Consider the following 14,351-nt stretch of genomic DNA (forward strand, 5'->3'; position numbering starts at 1 on the left):
TAGATTAACATGCTAAGTATTAGAAATTCATAACTCTTTAAATGGGTTTTTCTGTATTACTGTTTCTCCTGGCTCTTTCTGGATAAAAATTCTCTATGTGAGTTTCAGCAAGCTATGCGATAGAGAAAACCTAGTTAACATCACTGTTCTGATAGAGGATCTCTGTACTTGTTTTGATATTTTATAAAATTGTGAACTTCTTTTATTCCAGTTCCTTCTTTCACAACATTGCAAGCACTTGAAAGGAAAGCAAGGTTATATTTTGCTATAATTGTCTTTTGCTGCACTCTGCTGGAACACTGCATTTTCCATGTGAAAATAGTCGTGCTCCATATATTGTTTTAATAAACAATGTAAAATTGCACAGTCAAAGAGAACAACGTAATTCATTGTCTCAATTCTCATGAGAAATTAGACTTATTTTCAGCATTTTACATTTTTCAAACAAGGGTGCCTAAAATTAGGCATACAAATGTATATTTATTTATCCAAATAAGAGTGGCTCAGTTTTCAAAGGTAATGAGACCCCTGCAGGTGTCATCAGCTTCAACAGGGTTTGAGAGGACTGAGCCCTTCTGTAAATAAAACTACTAAATTCCACATTTAAGTCCTTTAAGCACTCAAGATTGAAAAACATTGGCTTTATATGTTTCATTTTGAATATCCCTTTTTAATTTGATAAACATGCCACGTTAAAAAAAAAAAGTAACACACATGTAAAACTACTTCTCATTCTACTCCAAAACATAACAGTGAATGCTCACAAATCAGTATAGACTTAATTTTTACATAAGCTGACGCCAGACTTTAATCTTTCTAAAATTGACTAAATTTCACTGACCATATTATGCAAGATATAAGTTTTAGTCCCATTTGTTATATTACTAACTAAAACCCGATAAGCCTTACTTGGAACACAGAGGCGCATTCCCTCAGCTTGTTTAAATGGTCATAGTTCTATTGACTTCAATGGAGTTCTAGTACAATTTACTCCACCTGAGGATCTGAAATGACCCAAACATGCTACATCTCAAACTAAACATAACTTTCTTCTGGCATTCCCACCTACAAATATGCATCTGTGCCAAAACAAGGAGTGGATATCTTCTGATGAAAAGTAAATCTATTTGCATTAGCCCAGAACTTCATGAGAAAGGGGGAAATAAATAACACGGATGCAATGGAACAGAAACATGGCAAGCTTATTTCAGCAAGCTTCTGAGCACGAGAAAAAAAACTTTCACCATGGTGTTTCTCACTGGCCCTGGTCCCAGGACACACGACATACTTCTCAATTTTTACCAATACCTGCTAAAATTATGTCTTGGCCTCTTTGCTTGGAAAGAAAATGACTCTATACTTTATACTCTATAATCTATACAAATCTCTTTAAGAGTGTTCATGGAGAAAGTTTTCCATGGAACATTTCTCTTGCAAAGAACTCAGGCAATTTTTGCCTCTTCACAGATTTCCTTGCTGAACTCAAAAAGCAGACCAAATGCAGTCAAGGGTCAACCAACCACAAAAAACATATACAGATTGAGAAAATGGTCTCAATGATTACATCTACCCAAACCTGAAAACGGTGCCAGTAAAAAAGGTGAACATGACAAAAATATTAATCAGAGAAACTATTGGCTTCAAAGGTTGAACTACCAACCTAAAATTGGGGAGACAAGCAGTTTTTCTGTAAATGCACAGCTGGGAGTTTGTTCCTATTTCTTTTGCCTAATAAAACAATTTAACAAGACATATGTAAGTTAATTCAGTCAGCAAAGACAATTTCCCAGAAAACCAAACCCAAACACTAAGAGCAAAATGTTCCTCTGGTCCATGAATGAATCAGAGCTTGAGGAGAACAGCATATGAACGAGGTGGAGTAGAGTTTTCTCTGCATGCTCCATTCCTGTTCCAAATAGGAAATTCTGCCTGCACTGAATGTATAAGTATAAAACCGCACTCAACATGTAAGAATGGCAGAGGATAGAAGGGCAAAACAAGATTTTGAGCCTCTAAAAGCAAACTGGACATTCAGCCAACAATTAGAGGAATGATTAGGGATAGCAGAGGTTGGGTACTGAACTGGAATAGTGGTGGGGAGCTTAATCATATTGCAAATCTAACTCAGGAGAGCTCATGGGAATGGAAGAGGAAGGGAGGACCAACATGAATGGGGGGAAACTATAGGTATGCAGTTGGAAGGATGAGGAAGGGAGAAGACAGAGGAACAAGTTAATGTATATGAGGCACAGAGGAGACTGAAGCTGAATTGGAAAGAGAATATGATCCTGTACAAGGAATTGCAAAGCTGCTCCATTCCAGGGAGTGGTGGGGAATTGCGGTCAGATTAGTACTACTGCTGATAGGGTGTGGTGGCTTCACTTCACCTAATGTCTGAATGAACCTCCAAAAGAGGCCCTGTTTGCTTGTTCCCTTAAGATGTGGGCATTCATGACTACAACACACAGATGGTGAGTGGGTTTTGGCAGGACATCTACCTTCCTTGAAAGTACACCTTATTACCTGGAGGTAATGCAGATTTGCAGCAAACAAGAGATTCCACCACTATGGATTCATAGTGGCATCTCAGAAGAGTGGTGAGCAAGATGTGTGGCTGCACACATTTTACACATTTTGGGTACTTCTACACAGTGGAATTCTTGATAAAAATGTGGCCTCCACAGGAAGAAATGTATCTAAACTGTGATGCACATCACCACAATCAGCTAAAACATTTGTCATGCTCAGTAAAAGATAGTGCTAGATAAAGCAAAAGAGAATGCAAAAATAATACACTACAGTATACGCTGGGTAATATTGTCAAGATCCATTTCAAGCTGTACATTGTGATGTACATTTATAATGACGGTATATATTTCTACACAACAAACTAAAATAGATGCGAAATTCAGATGAAACACACAAAACTGTGGTCTTCACATTTAAAAAAATGGAAAAATAATTGTTCGGACATTTTAATAAATTGTATACCTAATGACTACAACCAAAGAAATATCCAGACATTTCAAAGAAGAGTAGATAAAAAAAAAGAGTTATTCACCTACATGTAGTCTCTTTTATATTTGTTTCTATAATGCAGATAGTAAAAACAATTTGTGAGAGCTTCACATAATCTTTAAAACTGAACAGAATCATTGTAATAAGAAGATAGTACATATTCAAACTAGACAGTCTTTTTTTAAAGTAAAGCAGTTTTTTCAGTTGTATTTAAAGAACAATTTATGCATTTATTAGAACATAATGTGTTCATTAAAGGGGGGAAAAGTAAAAATAGAAGATTATATGCAAAAAGCTTAGCTCAGTTTTTCTCTAAATTCCAAAATCCAATTAAAATTAGACAAGGACTACTGTTTTCTTTAAAATAACAAATATTCTAATTAACTAGCAAATATTTAACCCATGGCTAAAACTTTGCTCTTTAAAGAAAGACTAAATAATGAGGGGTAATTAAGGTAGCGAGGGCATAAGGTTACTTATTTAGGATATTTCTATGGTAAGGTGTTTAAATTATAGGTTTTATTCAAAACGTATGGGCCAATACACAAGAAAAAATGCAATTTTAATGGAATGCAGAACAAATTAACATTTAAACATTGTAATACGACTCAATTGTATAATGGGATTTTGCTCAGTGTCACAGACCAGAAAATAAAAGTAACACTTCAAGGTATGCTTGTTAACCTCTTCAAGCTAAACATATTATAGACCTAGTGACAGCTGTAAATAGACATATTGTAACATGAAAGACTCTGAATTCAAAGGTACCTAACAAGTTTAAAAAAAAAAACAGGTGTGCAAAAAGCATAGCTAAATAAGATAAAAATATGTTGTTCATATCAAATTACCTTCAGACTTTTGTAAGAAGGAGTTTCACAAAAGATTTCCCCCATTCCTCTGATTTTCATGGCCCATCTCTTCATTAGTCCCCCTCTATCTAACCACATGCTACAGCAACTTAGACTGAAGAGGACTCCCTTCAAAGCCTATATGCACCACCTTCTAGATTGGTTAAAAGGCTTTCTGCAAAACACATGAAGTACTCTCTCTCCCTGACAGAGGCTGCCTCCACACCACATTCAAATCCAGTTGACCTAGGGCCCAGCAAAGCACTTAAGTAGGTGCTTAACTTAAAGAAGTTTCACTAGTTCCGAAACTGCACCACAATGAATTACCAGGGGAAAAAAAATAATTAATTATGGGCTCAAAGAAGCCATGTTAACAGGAATTTATTGCACATTGAGAGAAGAGAATACATGTAGAGTACCCGAAGGCTTATATGGTCGTTTAATCATTTATTGATGACTTATTAGTAAAACTCAGGTCTAAGTAATTCAGTGTAATTAAGAAAAGGTTGTAAGAATTATTCAGTACTAAACCATACAATAAATGTACTGCAAAGCAACATTATTCAGTATTGAGTTATGCATTATTGCATCTTGAATACAGTGTACCATTCCTGCAAGTGCATCAAGAAATCTCATTATCCTTCATCACGTTTCAGAATGTCTAATTGCAATTACGTTTATTTTTAAAGGTTTATTTTTCACTCAAAAAGAAGAATAAAAAATATTTTATTCCACAAAATCTTTAATATAGCAATTATACAAAGATAATGGGATATACTGTTCTGTTTGTTTTCTTATTCCTCAGCCCCCAACATCAGAGCATTGCACTCACTGTTCAAGCACTAACAACCTTATTTTAAAAAAATGCTGTCTAAAATTGTCTACAGTGCGATAATTAAAAGCGTCCCAATGTGGAATTTACTAACAATATGAAAGTTACTTGTCAAGCACAATTAAAATATGAGTTAGGTCTGTTAGACTATGCCAATTGGCAAAAATAAATTGAGAATAAGCTTCCCCCCCCCCGCCCTTTTTTTTTTTTGGTCAGTTTACAGATTTAACCGACATTTTAGCTCCAACATAAACTTTTCTTTTTAATAAAATATCTTTATTTATTAAAATTGGGAAAATGACCACACAAGTTAAGTTCTTCCTCAGAGAAGTAGTGGTGAGACCAGGAGTTTGAGCTGAGATTGTGCTGACTTTAAGGAATGCAGAACCAGAGGAAGACAAAAAATGCTATAAATGTAGAGCAAAATCTGCTATTTAAAACTGTTTTTCTTGTAGTTCAAGTGTTGGGTTATTAATTCCTATGGAGAGTTCTCTCAAGATGTTTTTCTTCAAGGATCCATAGTCCTGGATTATGTTGTATCTGGGGAGTGGCATCAAGAAAATTCATTGTTCACAATTAACTAGAAGCAAAATCTTCTACCATAAGGTACCCATAATGAGTGCCATAATCATGATTTTATATACCATGTAGCTAAAGCACTGGATTGGGAGTCAGGAAACCTGGGTTCTATTTTCTCATCTGCTGGGCAAATCATGTCACATCTCCTTGCCTCAGTTTCCCCTTCTGTAAAGTGTTGAAATGATACTACATACACCCCTTGCTACAGAATCAGTTTTTCTACTGCAGTGAATGCGAGTTAAAATGTTTTTAATACTTTGGCAGCCTGTTAGTGGCCCATCTACACTTTCCATCCATGCTGCTTTAGCAGACCACGCAGCTGTCTCCGTAGAATAGAAAGCAGCAGATCTTCCAGCATCAAAATGCCTGTTATTATGGTGTTCTCCCCTCTGCATGCAGTCATGCAAAAATAAGTATCAAACAAGGAGATTTGATTCAGATTCTTGACACAATACAGATATTGGGAGTAAGTTTAGACTCCCTTATCTCAAACTTATCCATCTCTGGCAAGATGCCAGAGTATGCAACATCTTTCATTTACTGTTAATTTTCTTCTCACCTACCACCGACTATTAAACCGAATACATCACAGAAAGTCAAAACTCATGGATTTCAATGTTTTTCTTTGCTACTGTATCACAAGGGCCTCTCCACCACTCCCTCAAAATCCCTTTGCATGCGAGCATAAAAAGAATCACCATGGAGCAGTGGCTGTTCTCCATGGGTGGGACCACACAAGACTGATCCCACTGTCTGAGATTTTCCATGGCCATTCTGCCGGGCTTGGCCAACATGCAGCAACAATTTTCTGAATCCATTCTCATAAAAGATGTGGCTGTGCCCATTAAATTAAATATCTATTTGCAATAAACCTTAGAAAAAAAAACCTGAGTAATTCTCAATTCTGGGGGAAAAAATAAAGACTACAAACTCTGCATACTTTATTATGGGCTATTCAATATCATAATTTGGATGCTTACTAAGTACAGGAAAAGCTTTGTTATCCAGCATGTTGGGGGAATGGTTGGTTCTGGTTAGTCAAAAATTCCAATTAACTAAGAATTATACTTACCAATGGAAGGAGGCAGTTTGGGTGCGGGAGGGGGCTCAGGACTGGGGGTTGGGGCGTGAGAGGGGGTGTGAGATGTGGGGCTCTGGGGTGCGGAAGGGGGCTTGGGCACGGGATCCGGGCAGTGCTCCCCACAAGTGGCGACATGTCTCTGCTGCTCCTAGGCATAGGCGCAGACAGGCAGCTCTGTGCACTGCCTCCGCCCGCAGGCAGCGCCCCCCGCAGCTCTCGTTGGCTACCGTTCTGCAGAGCCAGCATTTGGGGCAGGGGCAGCGCATGGTGCCCCCGTGGCCATTCCTCTGCCTAAGAGCAGCAGGTATAAGTTGATGTTGTTTAAATTTAAAACCCTTAGTGCTATGGAATCCAGTTACCTGAGAGACCATCTCCAACCTTATAGCTTGTCAAAGCAGTTAATGGACACTAGGCTAGGACACTTGTAGACTGTTGCTCAGTGAAGCATCTCTGCCTTTGAAATTTCCTTTCTTCAGCATCCAACAGAACCCAGGTTTAGTGAGCTTCAGGAAATGAGCAAATGCCCCTTTATTTTGTTCAACATTTGATTGAATGTCTGCTTTTTAGTTTATTTTTCATTATTGTATGTGTTACTTTGTTTGCTTGCTTTGTTCTGGTTCTGTTGGGCTTTTCTGCATTTTGTACCAGAAAGACCTTCCCACTACTTGCTAGTCAGAGTTACTGAGGCTGAGTTTCAGTTTGTGTATCCATCCCTCTTGAGGTAGCATTAGTAACTTATGTAAACATTTTTTGCAACTGAAGCACTTAGTTGCTATGGTAATAGAACTAGTACTGTCACAATTACTAGAATGAGTACATAAAAGACACAAAAATCCCCAATACAAGCATAAAGAGAGCTATTACCATTTCAGGCCAAAACACACCTTTCAATAGGAGTTCTCCTAAAAAGTTTAGGGGAAATTAATTGAGATGGCATTCTGAATATATTGATATACATTCTCCAGACCAAATTATTTTCTCATTTACATTGCCATAAATCTAAAGTAACACCTTTGTAGTCACTCCAGAATTACTTACTCTTGTGTAACAGAGTAAAATTTGTGTTTCGATGTCAAATACTGCTACAGCTAACTTCTTTATATAATTCATTCATTTTTTGTGATACTGGATATATTAAAACGTGAGTCACAGAAAAAAGGATGGGGAAACAATGAAACAATGAAATGAAGAAATCATTTCAGAGAATGAGAAAAAACACAATGCATAATGATTCACACATAATGCTGCATGAACAGTTGTCTAAAGAAACACTAAGCAATGAAGATTTTTAAATGTCAGCATATTCCACAAAGCTAAATGAATAAAATGATAAAACTTAACACTTCCTGAAAATTAACAAGGGAAATACAATTAATCTAGCCCTGTTCCAGGCTACTAACAGACAAAGGGACAATGAAAATTTCATGGTGAGATAACTGGGTCCCTGAACTACAGATTAAACATAGCCATATCTCAAGAGGTTGGAATTAAAACAGACAAAAGTGAATCTTTGATTGGAAGAGTCAGAATCCTACTTATGTGTTAAAAATCTTCCAATATACAAATCAAATTGTCATTGAAATATAATCTTCCACTGTGCCACCATTTGGAATTATTACTAACTTATTGAAAACAGATGTCAAGAATTCCTTGAGGCACTTGATCATAAAACTCCTGAGGCTGTTATCATCATAGAATAACTATATCATCATAACTGATCCCTGAAGGATGAGTCTGGTTAATAACCTAGAAAAGCAATACAAAGACAGATGTTTATTGGACAAGGCTGAACAGAGTGTTCATCTTGAAATATGTAAACTGGAAGAAATTGGGTACGACTTTAGACAGAAGCCCAGAGTCCTTTAATCAAGAAGCACACAGTCGAGTGAGGAGGAAAAAAACATTTTAGATGAGTAACTGATAGATTAACATGGAATTCTGAAACTGCCTCTGGGAGGATTTAGGAAGACTCCACAGCACTACTTAGTGAAAACACAATCAGTTACAAGAGGAGAAAAAAGTTAGCCATTCTACAAGATGCAGTGTCTTCTGCCAGGGATAACTTCTAAAACAAAGGCACAAAAATACAGTGGTTCCAAAAGATGCTTCATTAATTGATGAATTTATATTTCATTAATTGACTATGATAAACATAGAATATCCTCACTAGTTCAGTAAAAAAGAAAAAAGGATTGTGAAAGTACAGCTGGAGAACATATACCACCACAAGACAGGTGTAGAAGCTCCTTCAAGCAACACAGGGAGGGATACGTGGAGATTAAATTCTGCCAGGTTACAGACATTTTCCATTTGAAGATGCACAGTTTCTGTCTATTCCTTGCAAGTATTTCTGAGGAGTTGGAGCACATAGTCGTTTGTAAACATCAGCTCACTAAGTCCATTCCAGCAGAGATAAAGAGCCAGGTTTAAAATACAGACAATGTTCTAATTGTACAGTGACCAGATGTAGTAAGATTGTAGCCTGGAGTGACTGACAAAGTTATTTCATTTGTAGTGATCATTCAAATTTTCCTATCAAGCAAGGGACTGTGGAGGCTGAATAATACTTGCATCTCCCTACATCACAGAGATTAAATGAAGGAAATCATGTGCAAAAGTCTCTTGTTTTAAAGAAAGAAAAAATCCATTGCAGTTATGGTACTTCCTGGACTTTGAGCGGAGAACACCCTAATATTTTGTTTGGAGATGACAGATTTCTTTCATCCCCACTTCGCAACTGAAAGATTACTTATGGATACCGCCATTCTAGTTAGTCTGTTATTGAGACTGGTTTCCTTAAAAAGATAGTCACTAAAACGGATTAATTGTACGCAGCTCAACTCCATCTTTTGCCTTCCTGAAATAGGAAGCAAGATGAGCTATCATATCTGTTGATGGAAATGTCATGGCCTGTATGTCTAAGTGAAAGTGCACCCGGTGTTCTTGAGACTGGTTCTTCCAAGTCAGTTATGTCTGAGATAAACAGCAACTCAGTTCTTATGTGAATAAGGTACTGAGGATATATGTATGCCCAGTGATACTTACAAACATTTCACATGAAGTAAGAAGTTGCCACATGGATATTGCTTGCCAAATTCCTGAAGGCTGAAGCTAATGCAAACTTACATCCCTTTGTTACTCTGTGCAGTGAATTGCTGGAACAATTAATATATTAGAGCTGAGACTGTGCAGTTGGTATGGAATACCAAAACTTTCTGTCTTCCTTTGCTGGCAGTAACAGCTTTTTCCTCTGATTTTGACACAATAAAAGGAGCACTGAATATTTCCTGTCAATAATTTAAGCTTCAGCATTGTCCTAAACTTGGCACTCTATATGCTAATCTTCATCAAGAAATGAATCCGATGAAGTGAGCTGTAGCTCACGAAAGCTTATGCTCAAATAAATTTGTTAGTCTCTAAGGTGCCACAAGTACTCCTTTTCTTTTTGCGAATCCACACAGGGTTAGCGATGCAAAGCAATTGTAATCAGGTCCTTAAGGCTCTAACATTTTGTGCCAACAAAACACAGGTACATTTCACACAGAATACCTTGCTTTTCAGTGGTTGGACATGTCTTCTGTTCCTCATAACAAAATACTTGCTTGCTCCAGTATTGTTCATCAGTTGAAGATAGTGCATTGCAAGCTGAAGAATGTTGTATGAAGGTTTTGTCTGTCACTGGAGCAAGTAATTGCTACTGGAATAAAATACAGAATTCTTGTGCCAGCCATCTTGATATATACACTTCTCAAGAGTGACCAGCATCTTTTGGATGCCTTTGGAATATCTCTTGAAGCAACTGGGGTTGGGGGGGAACTCTGATAACATACTAATGAGGCCATACTTAAAGCTAAATAGATCCTATGCAAAAAGAAATATAATCCTATTCTGAATGCAGTAAAACATAGTACTTTAATTATTTTTAAATATCCACTAAGCCACTTTTAGTGGCTATTAAAAAAACTATATCTAGCAGGAAAAGCAATAAAACAAGAGAATCTATATATAACTCCTCAAAAAAACTGCATATTTAGTTAAACCAACGATTTATGTGTTAGGTGTAGATCTCAGTGATATTATCAGAGGAAAATGACAGCCTTTGAGTCATGCATGGTGAACTCTAATGCTTTTGCTTTGAGGTAAAAGTTCTTACTAATCAAACTATGAATCATTCCCACAATGGCATGTTTCTGAGGCCATGTGTGTCAAAAGTATGAATCTAGAGAGAATACTCGATTATCTATGACTGGTTCTGAGGTCTTTATCAGTCAATTAATAGACAAGTAAAGCAGTTAAGTGGCTTGGGCAAAGAATTATGGACCCTTACTACCATTCTAAATTTATTTTAATGAATAAATGTAATGACTTTTCTAACTACCCCCATAACTTTTGTTCAGTGTCCTATGCATTGAAGGTCTAAAAAATAATCACAGCACATTCATCATTGACGCTTATTTTATTCTATACTCTTCCAGTAATAACTATTTTAAAGCACGTCAGAAGTTGGATAATAATCCAGGATTCAAAGTTGTTGTTTTTTTAAAAACAGACAGATTAACTACATTTGTTTAAAATACTGTAGGTGACACATACTTATTTGACATCTCGCCAGCACCACCATTCACTGCCCTTCTAAGAGACTAAAATTTAGATATAGGCACATAAGGATCTTCCTGAACGAAATCAATGGCTAGTGAAGCAAGCAAGGTGAGAGGAAAGATCATTAAAAGAAAGACGCTTCTGATTCACACCTATAACATCTTTTGTGTCAGCTGATTATGGAGTTGAGTTAGCAGCAGTTTTCAAAGAAGTAAATTACTGGCTCTAATCTCTGGATGGATGATGCTGAGAAAGAATGTCTGAGAAAACAGATTTAGAAACTGAGTTAGAAATGGTGACCAAAACAAAGGTGAGTCAGATATTCATGTGTGTCAAACTACAAACTCCATTTTGTTTTGTGAGCACCATTTTATTGTAAGACTGTGCTGTGCCTATACTTTTGCCTTTTAACCTCCATTTTATATGGAAACCTCCCAAGCCATTAATATAGAGGGGCTCCCATTCAAATGGAAGCACCCTCCCTAAGACAATAAGCTAACTGTCCCCATGCTGAGGAACCAGTTCAACTAAGTCAGCTTGTAACCAAGCAACGGATCACCTGACAAGCAACTTGAAGTCACTGAGGAGAGTAACCTGACAGCGTGGGACTGAACCTTCTAAAAGGGCAGCTCTCTTCCCAGCAATCTTAGAAAGTGGAGCAGAAGCAAACAAGGTTGATCAGGAGTTGAGAATCCTGAACCCCCTGAAAACCGACTGACCAAATCCAAAAGGGCTCTTGGTATGGTGAGGAAAGCGAGTCGGTATTTGTGTGCAGGTTTTGTTGTTTTCCATGGATCTGTATATCTCTTGTGCAGTCTGAGAGTAAAGGGTGTGTATGTGTTTATAAGTTTCTTTGAGGAGACTGTGTGTTGCTTGCTTTCACCGTCACATAGTCCATGGAGAGGGAAATAGTAAACCATCAGGTCCACAGTTTTAGAGGAACTCTGGGAGTGGGCAACAGGTACTGGGAGGCTTGTGAGAGCTGACACCAGTTTCAGAGCCTTGGAAACTGGTCTCCACTACCAAGAGGGAGCGTCACACACAGGGCCTGCACCTGGAGTGCATATCTAGATGTAGAGAGCCAGACAGACAGTGCCTAAACTCTGCCCAGCCGCAGTAAGCCAAGAGCACATGGGACACAAGATCTGAGTCCAGTACAGCAGCTTGGTAAGTGTAATAAAAATGTAATAAAAGGCAAAAGGAAAATTCCATGAATGTTTACGATTCTTGTATTCTCAAGATTCTCAGTCATTTGTCAGAGAATTGATAGTTTACATGCCTAAGCTATAATAGGAACTCTCATTCTGAAGTCATTTCATGAAAACTAAACAGAAAAATAATGAAGTAGCTAGGGAACAAATAAGTTATTTTTACAATTTTGCCTTCCCTGTTATTTATCATCCTAGATCATATAAGGCCAGTGGAAAATGGAGCATAAATCAAGGAAAGGGAGTGTGTGTAAATTTGGCATAAAGCTCCTCTTTCTACTCCCCTAATCTGGAAGCTGCTGTCTACCCCCATCATGGTAGTTGTTTAGTGCCTGGAATGTAAAACCAATAACAATAGCGAAATCCTAGTGGACTTCATGGAATCTCTGGCAGTTCTTCCTTTTCAGGGTAAAAACTCTGCCTGAGGTAGGGTTTTGATTTATTCATTTTAAGGCTGATATGTTTGAGGGTAACATTTATTTATTTATTGCACTGGTTTGGGGAGAACAGGGTATCAGTGTTGTGAGTGGAAAGGCAACTTTTCTTGAAGAGAAAAGTTCTACAACATATCCTAAAAGCTATGGATTGGTCTAATCGCCTCTGGAAATTTATTCCATAGCCAGATCCCCTTTACCAAGAACGCTTTATCCCCAGCTCTTACATGCTTTGTCCTGAATCCTGTGACTTGTATTGACCCTGAGAAGTACAAGTGTCTCAATTATTTGCTGAGGATGGTAGTCAGGGAGGTCTTCAAGATCCAATGAGGATTTCTTGAGGATTGGGTGAACTACTGTATTTTTCAAGGAGTTTGATAGGCATGCTTCTCAGATGAATGCACCGACTATTTCAATTAGTAGTGAATACCAGGATGCATTTCCTAGGTTGTGGTTTTTAGAGCTTCTTAGCTTCAGCATGCATGACTGGGCCAAATCCAGTCAGGGGCAGTACAGTGGTGTGATGCTTTATGATGGAATACCACTGATATTACCACTCTTATACAATTGCAACAAATCTTGTATAAATTATGTCATGTAAAGTATCAGTGGAAGAATTATGATTTGCTAAATTCGATTATCCTGTTTACATGCATGTATCATCTTTGTATCTGAAGTTGGGAATATTGGTATGTACTGGTATCTTAAATATGTGTTGTATTCCTGAGTAACACCCCGCAGATAGAATTTACATTAAGGCCAGACAGCTATGTATTGATGGCCCACTGACACTTAGCTCTCACAATAAGCCATAGAAGAAACTCGTTCTGCCCAGATAGCTCTTCCTGCAGAACCCTCAGACTCAAGGGGTTAACAACCATCCTCTGTGGTTCAGTAAACCATGTAAGGACATGTGATATGCTCACGTGAGACTCCATCTTGGGCCTGTAATTTTCCAGGCACCTGGGCTGTGAGCTTTGTTTGAGACAGTAAAATTCTAGCACATGGTAAAGTATATAAAAAGATACCTGAGACATCTCCATTTTGTCTCATTGCTCTGGATTGGATTTTTAACAAGGAAGTTTAGGATAAGGACTGATGACCCTCAATATGTTTGAGTAATTCCAAAGAAACTCTTGTAAGACAGCAGTTTATTACATCACTGCTATGATCTATGAACATTGAAAAATCACTTGTATGAACAGTAGAACCTAAGAATTACAAACACCTTGGGAATGGAGGTTGTTCGTAACTGAATAAAACGTTATAGTTGTTCTTTCAAAAGTTTACAACTGAACATTAACTTAATTCAACTTTGAAATTTTACTATGCAGAAGAAAAATGCTGCTTTTAATCATCTTAACTTAAATGAAACAAGGACAGAAACAGTTTCCTTACATTGTCAAGTCTCTTTTTTTAAGCTTTCCCTTTAGTTTTTTAGTCATTTACTTTTAACACAATACTGCATTTGCTTTTTGAGGGGCGGGTTAGGGTATCTCTGCTGCTGCCTGATTGCGTACTTCTGGTTCCAAATGAGGTGTGTGGCTGACTGGTCAGTTCGTAAATCTGGTGTTCATAACTCTGAAGTTCTACTGAATATGATCTATTAACCATTTTTAACTCTCTTCTTTTCTTTTATTATTAAACCGTTAGGTTTTTAGTTACTAAAGGATTGGCATCAGTGTGATTACTGGGTAAGATCTGAGTTGTATATTGACCTGCTTAAGTGGCTGATCACTTGGGATTAGAAGG

At 37.5% G+C, this 14,351-nt stretch overlaps 1 protein-coding gene across 21 annotated transcripts in view; it reads right to left on the reverse strand.

The window, feature by feature from the left end:
* BBS9 (Bardet-Biedl syndrome 9) overlaps window positions 1-14,351 on the reverse strand; it is a 461,967-nt gene that overhangs the window by 289,712 nt on the left and 157,904 nt on the right. For 2 of the 21 annotated variants that reach the window (XM_043508768.1, XM_038389488.2), the window contains one exon: window positions 4,577-5,238. The exons of the other annotated variants lie outside the window; for them this stretch is intronic. In XM_043508768.1, coding sequence (XP_043364703.1) covers window positions 5,170-5,238 — 69 coding nt within the window. In that variant the 3' untranslated portion in view covers window positions 4,577-5,169. Of the gene's footprint in view, window positions 1-4,576; window positions 5,239-14,351 lie in introns of those variants that run through there. 21 annotated transcript variants of the gene reach the window in all.

The sequence above is a fragment of the Dermochelys coriacea genome, chromosome 2 (assembly GCF_009764565.3).
Source record: "Dermochelys coriacea isolate rDerCor1 chromosome 2, rDerCor1.pri.v4, whole genome shotgun sequence".
Classification (NCBI taxonomy): Eukaryota; Metazoa; Chordata; order Testudines; family Dermochelyidae; genus Dermochelys; species Dermochelys coriacea.